This window comes from Alosa alosa, chromosome 10, assembly GCF_017589495.1.
Source record: "Alosa alosa isolate M-15738 ecotype Scorff River chromosome 10, AALO_Geno_1.1, whole genome shotgun sequence".
In the NCBI taxonomy this organism is placed as follows: Eukaryota; Metazoa; Chordata; class Actinopteri; order Clupeiformes; family Clupeidae; genus Alosa; species Alosa alosa.
The window spans coordinates 30,962,100-30,986,043 of NC_063198.1; the positions used below are offsets into that span (position 1 = coordinate 30,962,100).

Genomic DNA, 23,944 nt, shown 5'->3' on the forward strand with positions numbered 1-23,944 from the left:
TGGATGTTACATCAGCCTCTGAGAGATCCCAGATGCGAATGACTTGCCGTGTGGTCTCTGGCTTTACGCCTGATTGTGGATCTGACGATCAGAGGAGATGTTACACAGTTCAGGCTTAAAAGCCCTCTGTTTTCCGTCCCGTTCAGGCCAATGATTTCACCCACCTGGGAGCGGCAGTACTTTGGATGTTATTTTTAGGCGTTCAGGCCTCGTCTGTGTCTCCCAAGGTGAGTGGCGTCTGCGTCGGCGGCAGCGGTGCTGCACAGCCCATCTGATCTTATCGTGAGGCTTCACTTTGTCATGCTGACATCTTCTGCCAGTCTGTGAATCCACTCCATGTGTTATCAGCCCTGATGGTGACAAATGTGTTGCTCCATGGCAAATATAGTCTCACCTAAACGTGATGCAGCCAATGTAAGTTGTATCACATTACGCAATGTGGTACCAGTGGTGCCAGCTTAGGTTGAAATGCAAAAGATCTTTTGTTTATGCTGAATAAGAGTTTAGTAAACCCTATGGTGAGATTGCAAAATCAGAAAAGGGAACCTGGTAGAACCTGTAAAACTGGTACTCAAACAGGTCACAGTCATACTCATTCATGTAGGTGAAATGACAGTTACACAAGCCTTATGTAAAAATACCAAAATAAAGCATGAAAACCAACATTTACAACATGTTGACAGAAATAAAAGTAGGTCAAATAAAAAAGGACATGCAGTCTTCATAAACCCTTTGAAAGGCTCAAGAGCAAAGAGCAATGACCATCTTTGTTATTCAAAATGCTGCTTTAAAGCACTCATGTCTGGTATTCTCTCTCTCTCTCTCTCTCTCTCTCTCTGGGCAGCTGTAGCCTACTGGTTAGCGCTTCGGACTTCCACAATATGCCATACATCAGGTATATTGGTAGTAGGCCTATCTTTTTGAATAAGCTTACACAACCACTGTTGATCTCCTTTTAGTGAGAAATAGGGCAGCGAGAAGTGCAACCACTTTTCTAAATTATTATTTTGCTATATCATGAGAAAAACATGTAATCAAGAGCTCAGCGAAGTTACAAAAAATCCGGCTTAGGTTTGTAAACATTATGGTGAAAAAAGATTGAAAGGCTTTAGGACCCTGCATTAGGTGTAGTCAGGGTATCCCTTTAGGGCTCCGGAGGGAGGGGGCAGAACGCATGCGCTCATTTTACTATCAGTCCATGCCCATCGGTGGAGCACGCAGCATAGGATGAAATGTAACGAAACAGACGACAGCATTGTACCTGCTTAAAGGAGCCGTGATCTGTGCAGAAAACACTAACAAACTCACACCGTACATAGAGGAAAGCCGCGGGGCTGGAAAAAGAATGCAAGAAAAGTTGTTCCGAGGGAAGAACCGAAGATAAAAATTAGTACGGACTCAGGACATTCATGAAAGTAAGGCAGACGCCGATGAGATCGATCAAGGGGGATTACCGCAAAGATGATAAGAAGATGAGGAAAAACAATACATGTGAATTAGGAACAGCTGCTGATTAAGGAGTTCGGTTTAAGTGGACTATAATGGCTTGATTTAATTCAGTTTTATCCAGAAGAAAAACGGCATTCATGCTCCAAGTTAAGAAAAATAAACTTTGTTGCGTTTGATTGGAATATTTCATGAGACAGCGGACAATCCACTGTGTTAGTTATTTATTGGTGAGGCCACCTGTTTCTTGGCTGATTTGAATCACCATGTCAAAAGTGATCCAAAAGAAGAATCACTGGACCACCAAAGTAAACGAAAGCGCCGTCTACAAAGACGTCCGCGGTGAACTGAATGCTGAGCTGCTCGGTGGAGCGGAGAATGGAGAGTTTGCCTACATAGGACAAGTTAACGAAAATGCTGTGGTTTACAAGAATGGCAAATTAATCGAAGGGGAATTAATATTGGAAGTTGAGACGCTGCCCGTCTCCGGCTTGCCCCTGTATGACATCCTGACAGTGATCAAGAATTGTAAAGGACCGATCAGATTGAAAACAGTCAGGCAAGGTAAGACGAGCGCAGCTATCATCTGATTCCCTATAATCATCTTTACAATACAGCAATACGTGTGTGGTTTTCTTATGAAACCACACTGACTGCAAGTTGTGAATTGCCATAAGCACAGTTCCCAGGCTAAGGTCTATTCACTGGGATTTTTTTTACCAGCTGCATGGTACCATGTGAGAATCACTACTGTACATTCAGACTACATTCTTTGTGGTCAGCTCCGGTGAGCATGACCATGCAGCTTGACACAGTCTCCCTGACAAACATCTGCAAAGAGGGCTGGCATATATTTAGTCTTAATTTCATTTACTGACACCACACAAACCTTTGCAGTCAAGTGAAGTGTTGACAGGGTAGCCATATGAATTACAGGCCAAGTTTTAATACTCTTGGCATAAATTCAGTAGGTGTTCAAAAACAAATTGGCAACTGCTTTGAATTAACAATCACATATACTAGCAAGGGAGGAAAGCAACTGGTTCATTCCCATACCAGATTATCATGACAACAGTGTATTGTGAATGTGAATAATTTGTAGTAGGAGGAAAGGTAATACAAATGGTGTGAGAATCAAAACTCTCAACATCTAATAAGTTTTCATTGTGTTCATCTGACATAGAAGTATGTCACTACCAAGCTGAATCTGTGTCTCCTTCTCCCCCCACTCACTGCTTGCTGGCTGTGACTTTACCCTATGCTTTCTGGTGTGTATAGCAATCAAGACATTCCTGTGGTGGTCAAACACCTTGTTTTGTTATGTCTGTAATGTCCACTGGTGGCTATCCTCGGGGGTTACCTCATGTGGTTTCAGTTACACTGTCCCGTCAGTCCTAGAAACTCAGCGTCTTACTTTAGTCCCATGAGCTTGCCTTCATAAATGACCAAAAACAGTCCGAATAAAACCAGCCAATTAGCCCTGCAGCGGGCCCAGGAGGTGGTTGGGCCTGCTTCCAGCTTCTCTCCTGGGGAGGATTGGTCCAGCTCTCACCCGAACAGATTCTGTTTCGCATTTAATAATTCATATAGTCTGGGAGTTTGGCCCTAATTAGTCTTAATTGAGAAAATATGTTCAGTAAAAAAAAGCTTTATGTGTAATTTGTTAAATGTACGCACCTTTGTCATTATTCCATGGAATATTTTGTCCCGGTCTTCCTGAGGAACTGGAAAGGCAGGTGTTAATAGATCGAAATTCCAGTGTTACTGGGAAGGTCTGGTAAGGTTCATGGGCACAGTTAAACACACGCTCTCTGTTGGGTTGTTAAAACCCTGGCTCACCTTTTGGAATTTATGATCCGGTTGTTATCCATTAAACCGTTCACCCATCTGTGATGTCAATTGGCAAGCGGTGATAGTGTCAAGCTGAGTGTTGGACGCAAAGGGGGTCAGGTCAGGTCAGGGTGAAACTATGTTGTGATGACTACAACACATCGTTCCCTGTCTTTTAGTAAATAAGCCGGTGTCCCTGAAATGGGGAGACTCCTATGACAGATGTGAAGGTGTCTCTCTGATGAAAATGAGACACTGTGCTATGCTTCTTCTACTATACATCCCATACATAAACTATGTTGGGGAACAAGGCTGTGGTTGCTTATATCTAGCTTGGTGGGAGTCCAGTTAGCCATGCTGTCCACTTGATTTCATCGCCCCAGTCTTGGCAATGGAAGGAATCTCCAAACGGTCATGCATGGATAATGCAGCACAGACTGCTGTGGGGATGTGCTTCTCAGTCACCATATATTCCTGCAAGACTTCTCTGCATGTCCTGTCCAAACACTGCCATATCGTACTGTTTGTCATCAAATGAAAGAACAAAACAACAACAAATCCATGTTTTGCATGGACACTCCTGTTTTGCATTTCACTCTGGGCGTCTGCTGACCAAAACCTGCGAAGAGTTTGTTTTAACCCAGGCCACCTCGTTGCAGGAATTTGTGACAACTTGGATCATCAGAGAAGATTAGGAGTTTTGAGAGAGGGGGGATGGCATAGCGTCCCTGTGTTTGCATTCTGCTCAGTTTAAGCCATCCTTTATAGAGGGGCGGGAGACAAGTGAGACAGGTATAATGGGCAGGGTCAGGGGTCAGGGTGGAGGCATTTGATGTCTGGGTTGGAGATCACCGTGCAGCTTATCTCCATTTGATGTCTCCTAAAGATGCTGAATGTATTTTTTTTGTTTAGTTTAAAACATGCAAAAATTACTTAGAAATAGCACCCGATTGTGAAGGGAGCCGTTTTGACATGATGTCAAAAAACGCCTGTGCGCTGTGTTGCCCAGCTATCCTAGATTATCATGCAGACCAGCTAGCGCCGGACCGCAAGTCTGTGGAAGGGTTCCGCCATGACAACGTAACGCGGCGTTCAAGACCACTCATATGCTGCACATAGTCCCTTTAAGGTGCTCAGCGCGTCACTGTAGTATTCACTCTTCTGGTTCCCCAAACTTTATTGTCCAGATTCTGCTCTGAATTACTGTTGTTGCTGCCAAGCTGGTTGTTTAGGCCAATTTGGGATGCAATTCATGTGTGCACATGTTCGTCTGTGTGAGAGAGGAAGTGGGCTTTCTTCAGGTGTGTGGCTGGTGGTGGTGGATATTGGCAGTAACTCGGCGAGGATGGTCTCTGTCGAGCCCAAGCACGTGGAAATGCTCATTTCCTTTCCTTCAGCTCAACTCAGGAATGGACAGGGGGCGGGGGGCTCTCCTTGTGCCCTGTTCCAGAGCAAAGCCCTGACTCTGCTTCCTAATGAACATGGTTCAGTGTGATCTTGCGTTGAATTCAGTGGAAATAGTGTGTAAGTGTATTTAGATCAGGCCTAAAGGGGCGGCTATGTGATGGTAAATGGCCTGTGAAATGTCGCTGTCCCTTAACAAAGGATGGTGCCTGGCTTGCATAGCCTCTTCAAGAGAGAAGGCTTTTTTATTGCCCTGTTTTGGTCATTTTGGCTGGTACAGATTGACTGAAGTGTTTCCTCTTGTTGTGTGATTACAACGGAATTGGTCACACTAGCGATTGTATTTACACACTCTGTCAGATGAAAAGAAAGCCTATTATTCCTCGCTTCTCTATTCTCCTACTAGAAAGAGAGGGTTTTCTCATTGCACTGTATTTAGTGAAGTGTGTGTGTGTACGTGTGTCTGCAGTTAATGATGATTCACCTTAATCTAAATGATATGTTAACATTCAAACATCCAAATTGTTTCCCACAATCAATTGGAAGCAATTGATTTTTCAGAATGTTTGTTATGTTGTACATTTTGCATGATATAATTGTTTTTTCTCTGAGAAAGGAACTTGCCCACCATATGTGGTGTCCAGATCCTGTAGTACTTATGCATTGAGGCCAGTGCACCCAAGTTGAGTCCCTCTGTCCTAATCTTCGCTGTGGCTCTGCTTTACCTATGAGGCCACGTGTGGTGGTTTCTATGGTGATTGTTTCCACTCCTTGACAAAGGCTCAGGTTACCAGGGAGGTGATCAAACAGCAGGATGCATCCCGGCTGCGCCTGCCACTATGGAAATCACTCTGTGGCCCTGAGAACTGTGTCAACAGCTCGTGGGGCCTCCGAAGAAAGGCTTTGTGGCGGCCATGAATAAGACCTAGAATATTTGCGTCCAAACGGATCCATCTCAACGCGACTCAACACGTTACTTCATATCCCAGGCCTATAGGTGGCACTGTTTGTTACAGAAATTGACCAAAGCTTGCGCGCTGTGTAGGCCATGCAACAGACAGAGTAGGCTACGACAAAACTGGCTAGTGCAAGGAAACCAAAATTGTTTGTGTGGACTGATGGTGAACTGTCAACTGTAAAACTAATAAACTTATTTTTTATGGTATATGAAGGGTGCAGTCCCGTCCTTTATTTGGCTAACACAGGTAAAAATAATCTCCTTTACTTTCTTTGGTTGTAGGATAATCGCGATTCACATTCGTTTTTGCAAAGGCTAGGCATACCCAAGTTCTAGGCTTTTCCGTCGCCACATTTATAATTGCTAGTAACAGTCAATACTTTTGCTTGCATCAAATCGCGCATTCGCATTTAGTGCGCATCTATATTAACATGAGTTCTAGAATTCTAAGCGTCTTTGTATGCTCATATCTGACTTCACTATGAATGCATTTATTTATGTTGTAAGACATGTCAAATAAATTAATGACACCGGCACTACGCACAAATTAATGCAAACTTACACCGCACTTCCCTAATAACTTAAGTTCTCTCGCGTCACTGACAGTAGCTAGAATGCATAAAAAAAACACTGGGAAAAACAGTGTTCAGTCCACCAAGTCATAAGCTATCGGCGCTGTGCAGCACCAGTTGTGATATTTATCTTACGGAGTGTAATCGTAGGTAATGTCATGTATGAAAACTAGTATTGTTAGGCAATACTATAAGTGTGAAGTCCAGGGCAGCTGAGGTGTGGCGATGACCTCATCGATACGCAAGTAGGATGTGCGGTTTATCTGTCCAAACGAATTTAAAAGGGCTACGGTTTCAGATTTTTCCACTCTGGGACCAGGTTTTAAAAAAGTGCGGTTTCGGGCAGTGCGTTTACAGGATTTGTTTGGACGCTCGGCCAAGACGAAGCAAAACCTCTGCGTTTAACCCAAAAAGCGTATCCGTGTGGACGGGCCCTAAATAGCCACTTATTGCTGTCCAATTATTTTTCCAGTAAGATCCATGCCCTCTGTCTAGAGGCTCTCAGTGGCTGACGAGATTTTGTTCTCCCTCCACTCCAAATGCCTAGTCTCTTCAGCCACAACCAGAAGCAAAGGAATCACATTACAAAATATCTAGTCCTAATACCATTGGGAATTCCTGTGTTGTCAATCACGTTGTCGTATTATCATAATCTTAGTGCTATAAACCATCCCCCTGTGCTTCCTCCAACCCTCCTCATCTGTCACTGCCTCTGCTCATTATTATGTTTTGTGGAGCAAGTGAGGAATGTGAAATGGTTGGTTCCCACTTCTCTGTCAGAGTCTTTGAAGATGGGGTGTGACTAACTTTCTGGACAAAATTGAGGTCAGGTCAGCAGGTGGTGGACAGGGGTCACATGACTCTCATGTGGTAGCGTAAGGCATGTCAAGGGTAGGGCAGGGTAGTGGAAAAACAAAACTAAACTGTCTGGGTCGCGATGACCGTTCATTGTGTTTTTGTGAGCTATTTTGTTAGGTTGTGTGAGTTGACTTTACTTCAGGCGCTGATTGCAAACACCACACAATGTGTGTGCTTCTGACATGTCCGTATGCTACTGAGACCTTGAATTTTCCCTTTGGGGATCAATAAAGTATCTATCTATCTATCTATGTGTGCTTCTGACATGTGGTGGGGTCTGCTGTCAAGGGGTTGGACTGCAGTGTAGATTCATGGCATGAGCTGAGTGCAGGGCTTCATGTAAGGGTGCAGGGTTGTTGTTTATCCTCAACACACACACACACACACACACAGCCAGAGAGAGGAAGCGATACAGAGACAGAGAGAGACTATCAGGCCAGGCAAAGCATGACGCATGCTGACGCAAAATGCTTTTTGTCAGCTCTGCTTTTATTTAGAGAGATGAAAATGCATAATTTCTCCAACAAGCTCAGAGATGCAGGGAGAGGGAATGTGAGGCTAGAGATAAAATCGGAGAGATCGAGCCCCTCAGGTTATGAAAACTGACCTTGTTTTGAACAGAAGTTGCTATCTGACTATTTTCATAGATATTGATTTTGCAGCAGTGAGGTTGCATTGTATTTTCCCCTGTTTTAGAAGTAGTTAGTTTTAGAAGTAGTTATAGTAGTTTGTCATCTGTTTAATTTGGACTAAAAGTACATCATGCAGTGTTTGTGTCTGTCTATATGTTATTGTTGTCCACATGAATTTATGAATGTGTGAAGAATAACTGTAAAACTGTGTGAGTATTGATATTCATTCACTATCTTCATTTAGTGCAGATGAAATCAGCTGAATAATTCCAAATGGACCTCAAAGATAGTGGCTCTTGGTGTTGTGAAGCTATTGTTCCATTTAACCTTACATTCCCAGGAGGTGTTCAGAAATTCCATCTTTTCTGTTGTCTGCCTTTTAATTACGGTCTAGCCAAGAAGACCCAAGGGCCTGAGTACAAAAATCTCATTAAAACACAACGCTTCTTTCTGCAGGTCGTTAGTCACAAAAGCCAGCCCTTTGGTCCTGTGGTTCACCACCACAACACCCCCACACACACACAGACACACACACACACACACACACACACACACACACACACACACACAAACACCTCTCAGGGACATCAGCAAAGGCTACTCTTGACAGCCAGGATGTAGATAAAGCCGTCTGTTTTTCGCCAGAGCGAGGGCAGACGCCACAGTCGATTTGGGCTCCTCTGTATAGACACATGTGGGAGTCTCGGTGCATAAGAGGCGCTTAACCTGTCCCTGCTATGCTGAACTGCTCTTTATCTTGCTCTCTCCACGCAGGCCAAAGGAATGTGTCAAGCTTTGACGTTATATTTTCTTTCAATAACGAGAGACTGAAAGAAAAGTACATTTTCAATCAGCTTTTTACTTTAAATAAAATATACAAGCCTGCACATGATGTGCTTCTAATGTGTTTCTTCTGTGTTATTTATGCAAAAATACTTGAAATCCTCTATTGTTGGACATTTTGACAACAGCTGCCAGCAGCACCATATGGAATTAAAAAAAAAACACTTAAAAAATAACACATGCTTCAAAGCTGCAAATATGCTTCCAAACACTTAATATGTCGAAAATGGTCTTGAGAACATGTGGCCGGCATCAGGAAACTGTTGATGTTTTGTGAATGGTTTAATTAAGCTTATTTTGACAGCAGGGGGGCAGATTCCTGTGTTCCGGTGGGCAGCTTAGTGCTTCCATATGGGCACAGTAGTGATGGCTCCTTACCTTATTTGCCCGCCTGCCGAGCGATCTCCTCTCGTGCCAGTGTTGCAGCGTCTGGCTCCTGGTGGAACACCTGGACGTGAGCGGACTTGCCACCCTCCCCACGGTGTAAGTGGGTGGGTTGGAAAAGTGGGCTGGAGTGTAGTGGATCGCAGTGGTCATCAACACCTCTTAATGTGTTCCCAGCCCCGTTGCTCTCCGGCGTTGGTAAAGTGATAAACCCCTCCCGAACGGCTGGCCGTGTCTGGTTGCGTTTTGGGCCGGGTCGTTCTCTGGGGACGATTAGTGAGGAGGTTTTCAGTGCGAGTGGCAGCGAGCCGGGCGTTTGTTCCTGCGCAGCGTTGGGGTGCCCAGTGTAGGACCGGCCCAGATGTTGGGCAGATGGGGGGTGGGGGAGCTTGGGGTCAGTAAGAGCGGGCTAACTCACAGTGACATGCGCTGCTATCTCTGTGCCGATCAACCACTGTCTCTAGTCTAGTCTGATTCTCCTGTGGACCAGAAGCTTCGTGGTTCTGGTTTCTCTCTTTCCAAGTGTTTTGGTGTTCATATCTCACCCCATGGTAATTGGTCTGTGGAGCCACAGATGGCCTTTGTGTGAAGGTGGAGCGAGTGAGTGTGAACCATTGGTGCTATTCTGAACCTTTCTCATGTGGGATCTGGAGCTCCACACGGGTTAAAATTATCTTGTGGAGTCAGTGGTGATCTGTTGGCCCAGAGTCTGTAATTCTGCCATCACTTTCAAGAATGGTGCTACTCCTAGGCTTTGCGCTCTCTCTCTCTCTCTCTCTCTCTCTCTCTCTCTCCCTCTCTTTCTTTCTCTCTCTCTCCCTCTCTGTCTCTTTCTGTCTGTCTCTCTCTCTCCCCCTTTCTATCTCTCTTTCTCTTTCTCTCTGTATGTCTCTCTGTCTCTCTCTCTCTCTCTCCCTCCCTCTCTCTCTCTCTCTCTCTCTCTGTCTGTCTGTCTGTCTGTCTGTCTGTCTGTCTGTCTGTCTGTCTGTCTCTCTCTCTCTCTCTCTCTCTCTCTCTCTGTCTCTCTGTCTCTCTGTCTGTCTGTCTGTCTGTCTGTCTGTCTGTCTGTCTGTCTGTCTGTCTCTGTCTGTCTGTCTCTCTCTCTCTCTCTCTCTCTCTCTCTCTGCACTGGCAGGGTGTCCAAGCCTGGCTCCCAATCCACCCTCATGCAGGAGTGCGCTGAGATGGTTTATTTATGCTGGGGAGGACTGAAGTTGGCCTGCACGGAAAAGTGTCCTTTTTTTTCCTCGACAGGTTTCTTTTTTTCCATTTTGTCAAAGATGTTTTTCCCTCCCCCCTTCTCCTTTTGTCTTTGTAACACTGGCATATTTTATAGCTTAGAAACCAGCATAATGGAAGAAGGATCTTCATGTTGAGTCTGCTTAAATACCTCAGGGGAGAAACTGTGAAGGGCTAGGCCTCCTCCTCATCTGCCAGTGTCTGAGCAGAGGTGGTCTGGACTTTTAGGGAGTATATTTATGTCTCTGTGGCTTCATGTGATCCACCCATGTGCTTGTATTAAGACGCATTCTCGCTGGAACGTGGAGTTCACATGCACTTCAGGAATCTAGCTGTATGATGAGGCATAGCTTGGGTGGTAAACTGTCAGGGGAAAACAAAATCAATTCTGAAATGTTTTCCCTTGCTCTTGTAAAACATACGAGCCACATTTTTGGAGCTCAGCTATGTAATATTGTTTTGTTTGAAACCGACCCTACCAGCTTAGTAGTCCATGCACACCGAGCAGACTGTAAAACTTCCTCTCACCAAGACCGACGTGGTGGAGGCCGAGAGTGTGTGGCGTGTGGATTCCTGTGTTGTTTCGACTTTACTCGACTGTGCTTCCCACAGATGAAAGAGTCTCGCCTCAACTCAAATCATTTGAGAGAATGTAATGTGGAGACACTGAAGACTGATTTCTTCAGGGAGTTTCACTTGAACCAGCTCCTGCGGCAGATTATGTCCCCTTTTCCCCTCCTCTCCTCTCCCCTCCTCTCCCTTCTCCTCTTCTCCTCTCCCCTCTTCTCCTCTCCTCTCCCTCCCCCCTCTCCTCCTCTCCCCTCCTCTCCCTTCTCCTCTTCTCCTCTCCCCTCCCCTCCCCTCTCCCCCCCCTCTCCTCCTCTCTCCTCCTCTCCCCTCCTCTCCCTTCTCCTCTTCTCCTCTCCCCTCCCCTCTCCTCCCCTCCTCTCTTCTCCCCTCATCTCCCCTCTCCTCCCCTCCTCTCCTCTCCTCTCCCCTCTCCTCCTCTCCCCTCCTCTTCTCTACTCCTCTCCTCCCCTCCCCTCTCCTCCCCTCTCTCGTTTAATAGGTCCATGGAAAAGGGGACATTTTATATACGAGTGATGTATTACCTCATCTGTTTAATACATAGTGAATAGCTTCTCAAGTATGCAAAGAATTGCTCCGGTAAGTGGCTTGTGACCCCTGGGAGGCTCTCATGTCCTCATGGCTCTCATGAGGACAACAGATAAGGGAGCGGAAGAAAAAGACCCTCTGAAGTGTTTTTGAAAGTAAACTCGGTGTTTCCCACAGAATTTGAATTCTATTTGTGGTCGTAGGTTTGCAGAATTAACTTGAATACAACAGTTTTTAACAAATTAGCGCAGCGTGGTTATGATGCTAACCAGATTTAAGCACAATGTAGTACAACCTGGAAAATCATTGTGTGGTGGTCAATGTTGATATTGTGGTGGGCCGCCACAAATAAGTCAATGTATGGGAAACACTGTAAACTGTTGGGGATGTGGGGATATTGTTGGGTACTGTTGGGGATGTGGGGATATTGTTGCACTGACTTGCTTCTGGTCAGTGTTGTTACAGAGAGACTGAGGGTGAGCCAGAGCTGGCGAGGGAATGACCGTCCAAAGCACTTTGTTTTGCTGGTGCGTGCTGACTCTGGTCTGTCACTTTGGCGCAGGTCAGTGCACTGGCCGGTGCTAAAGAACAGATGCTGTGGTAGTTGGACAGCAGGCCCGAGGAGGCATTTCCCTGTGTGCGCGTGCAGTCTCATATTTTACGTCTCCGATCTCTGGGACATTATGCTGCTCTTGTCAAATTCACCTTTCCTCTTCTTAAAGTGGTATGGGTAGCTCTATGCATTTTTATTTTGACATTTCTGCCTTTGCTTTTTTCCACTGTAAGACCTTTAGAAAATGAAGTCACCTCGCAACGAAAAGAGAAACAAGTTAGTCGAATGCCTTGTGGCTTGTGTGCTGTGGAAAAGGTCAAGCAGAAAGCAGATTTTTTTTTTTTACAAATAACCACAAATAAAACATGTATTGAAAAGTGGGGGACTCAAAACTCATGATGGCTGTTTTTGTTTGAATTTTTTTTGTTTTGTTTGGATCTGTTCCCAAGATTCCTGTCTGAAGAAAGCAACCCACTGACTCAGGTGTCTTATTGTAGTGCTAAAAGAGGTATCGGAACGCCCCCTATTACCACCAGTCCCGTGTTTCCATCCTCTTGCGTGTACTGTACATGCAACTTAATATTCATTCCCATAAAAACCAGGATGACTGATTCCGGCAAAAACGTAAGATCCCATCCGGAAAGGGTATATAAATTGTCTTTGTACTGAAAATGTCAAAATACAGTCACTTTAAGTGGTTTAAATCAAAGTCAAAGTCAAAGTCAGCTTTATTGTCAATTTCTTCACATGTTCCAGACATACAAAGAGATCGAAATTACGTTTCTCACTATCCCACGGTGAAGACAAGACATATTTTACCAATTTTAAGTCCACAGACAAACATAACATTCAAGTAAACAAAAAAGTAAGTAAATAAGTAAATAAGAGGGCACATATAATAATGAAAAAATAAGAGCAGCAAAATTTTGTTGAATAGTGTAATGATGCTGCGTGTACATAACTGCATGAAGTAGTCGGTGGAATTTTGAAGTAGCAACGAGAATTCTCAGTCTAACCGTTCATGTGCTGTTGAAAGGGTGGAAATAGACAACCCACCAGGCCCACCAAATCAGATTTTGTTCAAATCTACACACCTATGGCTACTGAAAAATGTAAGGTTCATTTAACAAATGTTATTTTGAAGTATTAAAAAACATCGTTGTTTTAGAATTTTCGAACGAAATGGGTGATGATTGGAGGTGTTACGATAGAGCTTCCATTGTTTCCTACGATGAGGCAGCAGAATGGTATGGTAGAGGCATGGGAGGTTTGAATCAAGTTGATCTTGACCCAAAGTCCAGAATGCAAAACGATACTCATCAACGTCAGTTGGGCAGTCTCGGGCATTCTGACCAGTCAAAGCAGAATGCTACTTCACATGACTCATCAAAATGAGCGAGAACTTATGTGTAATCGGATGGAGTCGTTATAGTCTGAGCATTGCATTGCACTCTGCCTTTTGAGCTTTGTTGAGTTAATGTGATCATCAGGGAGGAGGTCATGTGGTATTTGGGGAGTTCTCTTGTCCTCTGCCACGCAACTGGAATGACTGGAATCTCGTCCATTAGCCTGACGTTCCTCTCCTCTCCTTTATCTCTCTCTGTCTGCCCTTGTGTGTGTCCTGTTCCTGATCACTAGTTTTCTTTCGCTTGTCTCCTTGTCTTGTTCCTGTAAGACCGATAGCTTATCGCCAGCGCAGGGTTATTGTTAGAGAAGCACCAACTCAAGGACTATGCCTAATCTCTGGCGCTTTTACTTGGCTTTGTGGTTCAGTCATGTCTCATGTCCAGAGCTGATGATTTCAGTAGACCTTCTCTTCTTCCTTTTTCAGCCATATTCACGGGCTCATCCCATAAGCTGATAGTTTAAATGGAACTAGTGGCTTGCCAACAGCGCTGTCCAGCTTTGGCGTCAGCGTGCGTAGTAAAGTCCAGATATTTCTGCGGCCACGTGATGGGTGGTGGTGGATGTGTGTTGACGCACCTGTTTCCAGGGCCGACCCAGTCAAACCGGTTAGGGCGAAACTGCCGTTGCAGTTTACAGGTGCAGAAGGAATGTATTCACATACATACACGCGCATACACAATACACATGCGCGCACGTACACGCACACACACACTGGGGTGGAGGGGTGAGATATGGACAAGGAACCAGTTTCTAGGAAGTGTGTGTGTGTGTGTGTGTGTGTCTCTGTGTGTGGGTGTTTTCTGATTACACATTTTCTACATTCTTGCGCTCACTCTGTCCATTCAAGCCAGACACGGACCACAGTGGAGGCTATCTACCCCCAACCCCACCCCCCCCCCAACCGGCCTGACTCCCCCTTCCTCCCTCCACCCTGCAGCATATGTAAACAGCCTACTCAGGTTGATCGAAGTCAGGTGTTTGCACAGCCCCGGCACCAGGGCCTAACCCTGGCATCTGTGTCACCCCCTCTGACGGATGGACAGATGAATCGGTCTTGGCATCTGTCAAGCCTCCACGGATACACACTCTGGGATGATTGGGGCAGCAGCGATGGCAGCCGCTTGTAAACAGTGTCTGCGGCGGGGCAGGCATGGATGAGAACGCGTCTCATGATGCTTATTTTCTCCACAAGATAATTTAGTTTAGTTTGTGGTGTTTTTCACATTCCATGCGCCCATCTGCAGCAGGTATTATGGTGCTGTTTAGGACATTTATTTGTTTGGGACGTTTAGATGGCCTTATTTGTTGTTCTCCACCCCCGTCCCACTGAGTTGCCCTAGGACCGAATGTTCCCTCCTGACGTTATTCACTGTGCTTGATGGGAGGTGAAGTCTATTTATTCAGGTCTGTTTTTCCCTCCATCTAAAAGCATGTTCCTGTTGCATTCCATGCAAATAGGATTTTTTCTCCCCCCTAGGCGGTGTGTTGGGTATGATTGTAATTGCACTTGTATTTCCAGTTTGGCCTGACCTACACACGGCAGGCCTCTAATATAGGTCTCTCTGATAAGAGGGTCAAACATCTTTTTTAAACCTCTGAAATATTAAAGCTAGCTTTCATTAATCTATCGAGCGTGCCAGGTTCAGGAGATTTGAATGCTAATGTAGGATTTTTTTTCTCTCTCTCTCCCTATTTTTTCAGTGGGAACAGTAGTGTGTGGTGGAGTAAGTAGGTTCACGACCTACTCAAAGTCAGCTGGTGAATGTGTTGAAACTTCACCGTCTTTATATTTCAAAAGGAAGAGACCTTTTTTTTTTTTTAGTCTGTGTAGGCTGGTCACATTTGTTTAATTATCTGTGAAGAGATTTGCTTCCTCTACAGTACCTGATGCGATGTTCTGCTCCCCTCTCGGTCAGTTAACACCGGTCAAAAGCCACTGATCTTGGCGAGGACGGGGGAGGCTTTGATGAAGTGATCTAGTGCGCCATGACCTGTTAGGGAAGTGAAAGACCCTCACGTTTCCTGATTGATGTTGGCCATGTGGACTCGTACTTTTGCAGTTCCCTGGCCATCAAAAGCATGTTTGCAGTGTGTCTCAGCAAAGCCAGGGAAGTCTTCCATCCTGGTGAACGCCCTGAGAATGTTTGCATAATGCAAATAAGGAAGGATACATTTGAGGAGAGTTTAAGATAAGCCTATACTCAGCAGTGTCCTGTAGGCAAGAACATCTTTAACCTTTGACCTTTAACTACTTTGTTTTAACATTCACTCCAGCATGTGTAATTTTCCTTTTATGTGGTATTACAAATGGCACAGAATGGGGAATTCAGTTGTTTTGGGAGTTTACCGGTAGGAACTAGAAAACAGATACTCATGTTGTTTACTGGCCTGCTACATGCACAGCTTAAACTAAAGGTGGAAGGAAATGTTAGGTATAAAAGCTTCATCTTCCCCACAGGGAAATGGCTCTTTCTAAAAGAAAAGGCATTTCAAGGAAACAATCCATTGACTGCTGAAATATTGCATAATGAGGTCTTTTGTACAAATGTCATCACATCATGAGGGACTTTAAATAGCCAAACTTGCATTCATGATAACAATTCTAATAGGCATCTATGGTTACATGGTTATAATCAGCTAAGTGTCTGGCTGTGCCCTTGGACCAAAACTATTTTCTTTCCTGATTGACGTTCCTGCCCCATATTATAGCACTTCGACCTCATAAGTCAGAGTGTACTCTATAGCAAGTCTTTGAGTTGTATGTGTTTCGCTAGACTTGACACAAGGAAGACCGCAGTTGCTCAAGTCTCATTTCTTCAGTAATACCTGACGTGGCCCTCCATTCGCAGCTTGCAAGGAGAGTGGCGGGGTGTGTGTGTGTCTGTGTGTGTGTGTGTGTGTGTGTGTGTGTGTGTGTGTGTGTGGCGGTGTGGGAGGGGGGTATCAGAGGAGAGACTGGACCGAGACGGCCGACATGTTCTCTGGCTGTCAACTTTCTGCAGAGCATCTTCTGGAGGAGTGGGGTGAAGTGAATCGCTCCCTCCTCCATCCCTCCACCTCTCTCTCCCTCCCTCCTTCCCTCCCTCCTCTCTCAGCTCCTCTGCTGACAGCTCTCTGAACCGTGAAGAGAGCGCGCGCCGTCACAGCCCGTGTGCTGAGCGGGATGGAATCGTTCTTCCCCATCTTCCACAATCAAACAGTTTGACGTCTGGATCGGGAGCTGGGTGTAGGGGTGGTCCTGACAAAACAACAGAATGATTAGCATTTTCCTTTTGAGAAGTATCGTCTTTCTGTCCCTGACTGCTGTTTATCTGTTTGATATCTTTACTTTTCTGAAGTATGTATTTTGTAGGCAAACTACTCCACATCAGACCATCAAACACCATGTAGATTTCTAAGGCTTCAAACCGTGACCAGTGTGTTGGGTGTCTGTGCAACTTGCTTTGTACCCACATAAAGGCCTTAGACCCTATGTTTTACTGTTTGACCCACACGCTGGGTCACAAGACACTGGGTAAACTGCCCTATGTTTGACCCACACTAAGACGCTGGGTAAACTGCCCCTCCTCAAACTGACTCTTCACAAGAACCTAATTCGCAGAGATAAACCAGTGTTTCCCACAGAATTGAATTCCATTTGTGGTGGTTGGTTTGCAGAATCAACTTGAACGCAACAGTTTTTAACAAATTAGCGCAGCGTGGTTATGATGCTAACCAGATTTAAGCACAATTTAGTACAACCTGGAAAATCATTGTGTGGTGGTCAATGTTGAGGTATTGTGGTGGGCCGCCACAAATAAGTCAATGTATGGGAAACACTGTAAACATCTTTCACAGCAAAAATACACTAGTCCCCATTCTCTCCATGGCTGATTCGTAGAGTAGTGTGTGTGTGCGGGTGTGGTGTGGTGTGTGTGTGTGTGGTGTGCGTGTGGTGTGTGTGTGTGTGGTGTGGCGTGTGTGTGCCTGTGTGAACATTGTGGTCTGAGATGTTGACGCTCTCAGCTCTCTCTCTATCTGGAGCATGACCGAAGCGTCACACATGCGGCTTCCATCTGCTGAGCTGGACGCTGGTCACTATCAGCGCTCACACATGCGGCTTCCCTCTGCTGAGCTGGACGCTGGTCACTATCAGCACTCACACATGCAGCCTCCCTCTGCTGCGCTGGACGCTGGTCACTATCAGCGCTCACACATGCGGCCTCCCTCTGCTGCGCTGGACGCTGGTCACTATCAGCGCTCACACATGCGGCTTCCTTCTGCTGAGCTGGACGCTGGTCACTATCAGCGCTCACACATGCGGCCTCCCTCTGCTGCGCTGGACACTATCAGCGCTCACACATGCGGCCTCCCTCTGCTGAGCTGGTCACTATCAGCGCTCACACATGCGGCCTCCCTCTGCTGAGCTGGACGCTGGTCACTATCAGCGCTCACACATGCGGCCTCCCTCTGCTGCGCTGGACGCTGGTCACTATCAGCGCTCACACATGCGGCCTCCCTCTGCTGCGCTGGACGCTGGTCACCAGCCACATACGGCCTCCCCTCTGCTGAGCTGGACGCTGGTCACTATCCACACATGCGGCCTCCAGGCTGCTGGCGCTGGACGCTGGTCACTATCAGCGCTCACACATGCGGCCTCCCTCTGCTGCGCTGGACGCTGGTCACTATCAGCGCTCACACATGCGGCCTCCTCCTCTGGGCTGGAGCTGCGGCGCTGGCTGGACGCTGGTCACTATCAGCGCTCACACATGCGGCCTCCCTCTGCTGCGCTGGACGCTGGTCACTATCAGCGCTCACACATGCGGCTTCCCTCTGCTGAGCTGGACGCTGGTCGTGGAGGGAGCAGAACGGAGTGGAGCTGAGCTGTGAGTCACACGGCGCAGCCAGCCTGAGCCGGCCGGCACAGCAGTGCTCCAGTATCAGCCCCATATGTGTGTGTCTCATAGTGTGTCTGTGTGTGTGTGAGTGTGAGCTAGCTCAGGATAGGATCCAGGGTGTGTGTGTGTGTGTGTGAGAGCTAGCTCAGGATAGGATCCAGGGCAGAGTTTATATCAGCATGTCCCCCTGGAAGCTCTGCTGTGCGTCTGCCTCCCCTCCCCTCTCCTCTCCTCTCCTCTCCTGAGCTGGCTCTGAGATGGAACAGAACATTCCAGAACCCCCCCCCCCCCCCCCCCCACACACACACACACACGTCCACCGGGTGACTCCTGGCCAGGCTCTGTCCGTAACTGCCCTCCCCACCCCTGGGGCAATCTCTGCAAGCGCAGCTCTAACCCAGTGAACCACACTTACCCGGCACACTTACCCGGCCTTATTGCCCCTGTGCTCGATAAGGTTGCTTATCTGTGTGCGGGAGACGCAGCCGAATAAAGGTAGGCCTGACTGGAGGCGCGACGCTTCATTAAGCGGCTTGAGGGCCTCGAGCAGAAGGCGGCCATTATTAGAGCCATATTTCATGTTGTCGACATGGTGGTGAGGGACCGGCGCTCACCGCAAATCAGACGCTCTAGTTTGCCTCCGTGCATGGCGTGTCTTGGTGGCCTGTGATTAGGTTTTCTCTCTCTCTCTCTCTCTCTCTCTCTCTCTCTCTCTCTCTACACATGCCGGGACTGTCCCCTGACGCGAGGGTGTGTTACTGCTCACCGTAATGGACACCAGCAGTCTCCCCCGGTTCCGTTGTGCGGCGGCGTACAGATTCTATTCTGTGTCCCTGGGTGTGCGGCCTCGTGCAGCAAGCTGTGTGTCTGTGCTGCTCTGCGTGACTGATGCGCCGGATCTGAAGCGTCTACCGGAGGCCCCAGTCACACAGTGTGCAGAACTGCCCCCCCCACCTCTCACGCCTCCTGCTTCCTGCTTCTATTGCCCTCCCCTGCACCCTCTGCCCCCCCTCTCCCCGAGACGTTTGGAGCGCTGGGGTCAGTGCCGCAGCACCTACCCACTCAGGTCAGAGCCTCTCTCCTCTCCTCTCTGTCTGTCACTCTAAACAAAGCCCCTTTGTGTGCTGGCCCTGCTGCCTGGCCGCTCCCTCTAGTCTGGAACTTGTTAGGGTCCGTGTATCTGCACCTCAAATATGGACTGAGTATGTATATACGCTTCCTGGCAGTCTGGCAATGTTTTACATTTCAGTTCATGTGTCTTGTGTTAGAACATGGCCAAATGTTTTAGTGCTAGTTTTCATCCCAACCGATAAGGGTGTGTGTGTGTGGTGTACTGTATGTAGGGTGTGTGTGTGTGTGTGTGGTGTACTGTATGTAGGGTGTGTGTGTGTGGTGTACTGTATGTAGGGTGTGTGTGTGTGGTGTACTGTATGTAGGGTGTGTGTGTGTGTGTGGTGTGTAGAATTCCAGCGGTGTAGTCATACATCAGAATGGGGGAATTCAAGTTTTGTCCAAAGATGCTCATATTTGAAATTAGAATTGCTCCTAATCTATACATTTGGTCATGTATGGACTGTGAAGAAGAGCTCCAGACTGTCTAACTTTAGGATTTAGTGTCACATTCATTCCCATGCATCATAAAAATAAGTATAAGTAAGTAAGTATAAGTATATATACTCTTTTGATCCCGTGAGGGAAATTTGGTCTCTGCATTTATCCCAATCCGTGAATTATTGAAACACACTCAGCACACAGTGAACACACAGTGAGGTGAAGCACACACTAATCCCGGCGCAGTGAGCTGCCTGCTACAACAGCGGCGCTCGGGGAGCAGTGAGGGGTTAGGTGCCTTGCTCAAGGGCACTTCAACCGTGCCTACTGGTCTGAGTTCGAACCGGCAACCCTCTGGTTACAAGTCCGAAGCGCTAACCAGTAGGCTAACCAGTAGGCTAACCAGTAGGCAAAATGACATCTGCACCACTTCTAGTCACAGTGCATCAGTGCCTTCAGTATCTCAGACTCTTAGTAGCTCAAAGCAGGACTAGCTGCAGAGAGAAAATAGGACGGATGGATTATTGGCTCTATTGTACGCCTCTAGAAGATGGCTTCTAAACAGCTAATTAGACACAAGTGGCGGCCGCACCACCGCAGCGTTGCCAGATGTGTGTGCCCCCTGCAGCGGGGACGGTAGCTGCAGTTGAGGACAGAAACCCCTCGGGGGGGATTCCACCTTATGACTGGAACAAAACTTTTTTGAGTTATTTCATTTGTTTCCAATAAATTGTTTCCATTTGGAAGCGTTTTCCTGAATCTTGAATCTAGTGAGGTTGTCATCGTGATCCAAACGCCGAACGAAGTGGAGGGATTAGACACCAGTATGGGTGCTACAAGCGGAGCAGACCGCAAAAAAACAAACTGCGCCATTCCAGAGCATATTAGTGGTTGGCGCGGCAGGCAACGTATGTTTAGCGTCTGTCTGGGATGAGTTTGACAGAGAGAAAACGCATGTCCCGTCAACCCACAGAGGGACTCCCCTCGCTCTCTATCCTCTCATTTCTTTCTCTCCCTCTCCCACCCCCCACCCCTCCCCGAGCTTAGCTTGAATGGAAATGGGCCTCAGTGGAGACCTTGACGGGTTCATTACTGTAACTGGCACCCGACGTCCTAACGCTCCGCAGCAGCAGCAGCAGGCTAGCGAGGAGCAGGCTAACGGGGAGCAGGCTAGTGAGGAGCAGGCTAGTGAGGAGCAGGCTAGTGGGGAGCAGGCTAACGAGGAGCAGGCTAGTCAGGAGCAGGCTAGTCAGGAGCAGGCTAGTGGGGAGCAGGCTAACGGGGAGCAGGCTAGTGGGGAGCAGGCTAGTGGGGAGCAGGCTAGTGGGGAGCAGGCTAGTGGGGAGCAGGCTAGTGGGGAGCAGGCTAACGAGGAGCAGGCTAACGGAGATCCAGGGGCCTTAATGAAAACCATATGCTCTGGATTCCACAACCTGCCCAACCTCAGCCCAGTTCAGCTCTCCTCTGTTCCACTCCCCTCACGTTGCCTGATGTGACAGCCAGTCCCCCCCCCCCCCTTGCCCTGTACTTAATGTTTGCCTTTCATTGTTCAGCAGAGTAGTCTAAACAGCAGAGATGCCTACTGATGACATGAGAAACATTTCAGGATTCACAATGTTGTGGTCAACAAGCTGGTCGAGTCGTCGGTGACATGTGAGGGAGGTGTGGTGAAGCCAGCCCCCTCACAAAGACCTCGGGGCTCATCTGTGCCCTCCAACCACGTCTCTTTCCCTCTCTCTCTCTCTTTCACTTTCTCTCTCTTTCCCCCTCTCTCTCTCTCTCTCTCTCTCTCTCTCTCCCTTTCTTAATCTCTCTCCTTTTCTTTCTCTCTCTTTCCCTCTCTTTCTCTCTTTCCCTTTCTTAATCCCTCCTTTTCTCTCTCTCTTTCTCTCTGTCTCTCCCCATGATTTTATGGCTCTCTTGCACCACACTAAAGAGTCTCATTTAATCTTAGTCAGAGGAGGTAATGAAATCTCTGCCTTGGCTAATGTGAAGGGCAGCTCTCGATCTCGGCGTGCTCTCACGAGGAGGGGCGTTAGAGACCAGGGTTGTGTCGGGTCGCTAGAGGTGCAGCACAGTCTGTTCAGACCTTCAGACATTTTTTTATCGTCTAGACATCCCACTCTGCCTCAACAGCGTACTCAATTGTGCTTCGTTGGCTAGAAGTGCCAGGGCAGATAACAGCAGTGAGAGGCTTTTGGGGCTTTTTTGGAAATTTGGTGCTGCTGTGCATTTTCTTTTCAACATGAACCAAAATGGTCCAAGCTAGAGTTGAGAGTTCTTCCCTTGCTGAGTGTGAGTGTGAGTGTGAGTGTGAGTGTGAGTGTGAGTGTGAGTGTGAGTGTGGGACGCAAAGACATATGCACTGACACACTACCTGTGTCTGTGTACACAACACACTTCCTGCCTGTGCATAATTCTTTCACCAGCGAGTGGCCTTTCTGCTGACGTTGCAGCATTCACAGTACCCTCCTATGCCCCCCCACACACACACACATTTTCATGTGATCCATTTTTTGACGTATACTCACCCCCTCCCAAGGGGCCTTTCAGCTTCGTTGAAAAAACATGTCCATTACAGCCCAGATTCATCCCCTGTTGAAAGAGGGAGGCATATGTTTCATATTTCAAGTCATTAGAAATATATACCAGTTGTTTATCCAGACATAAAAGCCTTTTTACATAAAAGTATTCAGGCCTGTTCTCTTGTTCTCTCAAACGTAAACCTACACGAGCTGGAAAGTGAATTGTAGAGTGGCCTGCAGTAAGGGCAGTCAACAGAAGGAAGAAGGGTTGTTTCTGCGCTTTGATGTGGTGGGACTGGCTCAGAGTTGGGGAGAGAGGGGGGGGGAGAGAGAGAGAAAGAGAGGGGGGAAAAGAGCGGGAGAGAGAGGGGAATGCCACACATGTGGATGAACCTGCTCCGATGGAATGTGGGTGGTCTGATGTCATGATCCGCAAATGCAGCCAGTTTCAGTCTTGTCTGCTGGCCTCTTTCAAACGTCCACATCTCTCTGTTCTCTCTCTCATTTTCTTTACTCTTTTTTTGCGCTTGTCTTCTCTCTTGGCCGAAGTACACTCTTTGCACAACTCCCAAACCATTCAAATAAACGTATTTTTTAAGTTGGAATAAAACACTCCTTATATTACCCGTAATCAGGCACATGTGTTGGTGTTGTTTAAGTGCACTGTACAGATATCAAGTAAGGTTCTGTGTGTGCGGCGGTTTCAAACTTCATTTTATTCTCTCATGAAGTCTCCAGTTTTTCATACCTGCATAGGAGTATTACGTAAACTTCTGTCCATGCGCTTCAGTTCACAAACTGGTTGACTTTGCACGTTGGCCGACTCGAGAAAATTTGATCCACTTTTGTTGTCTAAACACTCAAGAGATGATGATGGTGCAGCTCACATTCCCAAGATTGCAGCAGGGTTGTCACGTTGACAGAGCTGACAGGCTTCAGAGGTTGCCAAGGCTGAAGACATAGTGTACCTCGCTGCTAGATCACCTCATTTGTCAACACTATATGCAAAGACGTGATTACAGTAAATAGGCGCACTCTTGAATTTCCATTAGTTTTCCTAGTGAAGGTTACTTCTGTGTGCTTTGTGCCTTATTGAGCGTGGCGTCGCCTTCAGGTAAGCAGTGTTCACTGTTAAAGTTAAAGACTGTGGGAGCGTTGTACTTCACATAACTGCAAAGGTGTGGATGTTACGTGAGATGTTAGGGTTAGATGAAGTGTGACTCTACATGGGTGTTTTTTCTTTGTATCGGTCCTTGGCGCCAAGAATACAGATGAATTGATTTAGATGACTTTGTGTGAGCTGTATTTCTCGTATCAATCTGTCTTCTGTTGTTTCAGTCAGCGCGTTCCCTTCCTTGTATGTAGGCTATATGGGAAAAGCCTCTGAAGATTTGGTTACTTCCAGAGACTTCTCTTGGCCTGGTTTGGGGTCAGGGCTTCTCCTCGACCATTCTCAGTGTTCAGTGTACAGTGTACTTAACACAGTTAGTACTCCTTCATCCTTCTCCCTCCTTCTCCATTCTGTCCATCTCTTTGTCTTCCTCTCTCTAACTATTGCCCTGGCCTCTTGCTCTCCAAGGCTGTAGTCTACTGGTTAGCACTTCAGACTTATAACCGGAGGGTTGCCGGTTCGAACCCCGACCAGTAGGCACGGCTGAAGTGCCCTTGAGCAAGGCACCTAACCCCTCACGGCTCTCCGAGCGCCGCTGTGGTTGCAGGCAGCTCAATGTGCCGGGATTAGTGTGTGCT

General features: G+C 47.1%; 1 protein-coding gene across 1 annotated transcript in view; it reads left to right on the forward strand.

Annotated features, from left to right (window-relative positions):
• Nucleotides 1–1,191: 1,191 nt before the first annotated feature.
• The window catches only part of magi1b (membrane associated guanylate kinase, WW and PDZ domain containing 1b), a 140,728-nt gene continuing 117,975 nt past the window's right edge, over nt 1,192–23,944 (forward strand). Inside the window, 1 exon segment of the mRNA XM_048254000.1 lies at nt 1,192–2,010. Within this exon segment, the coding sequence (XP_048109957.1) occupies nt 1,713–2,010 (298 nt within the window). The 5' untranslated portion in view covers nt 1,192–1,712.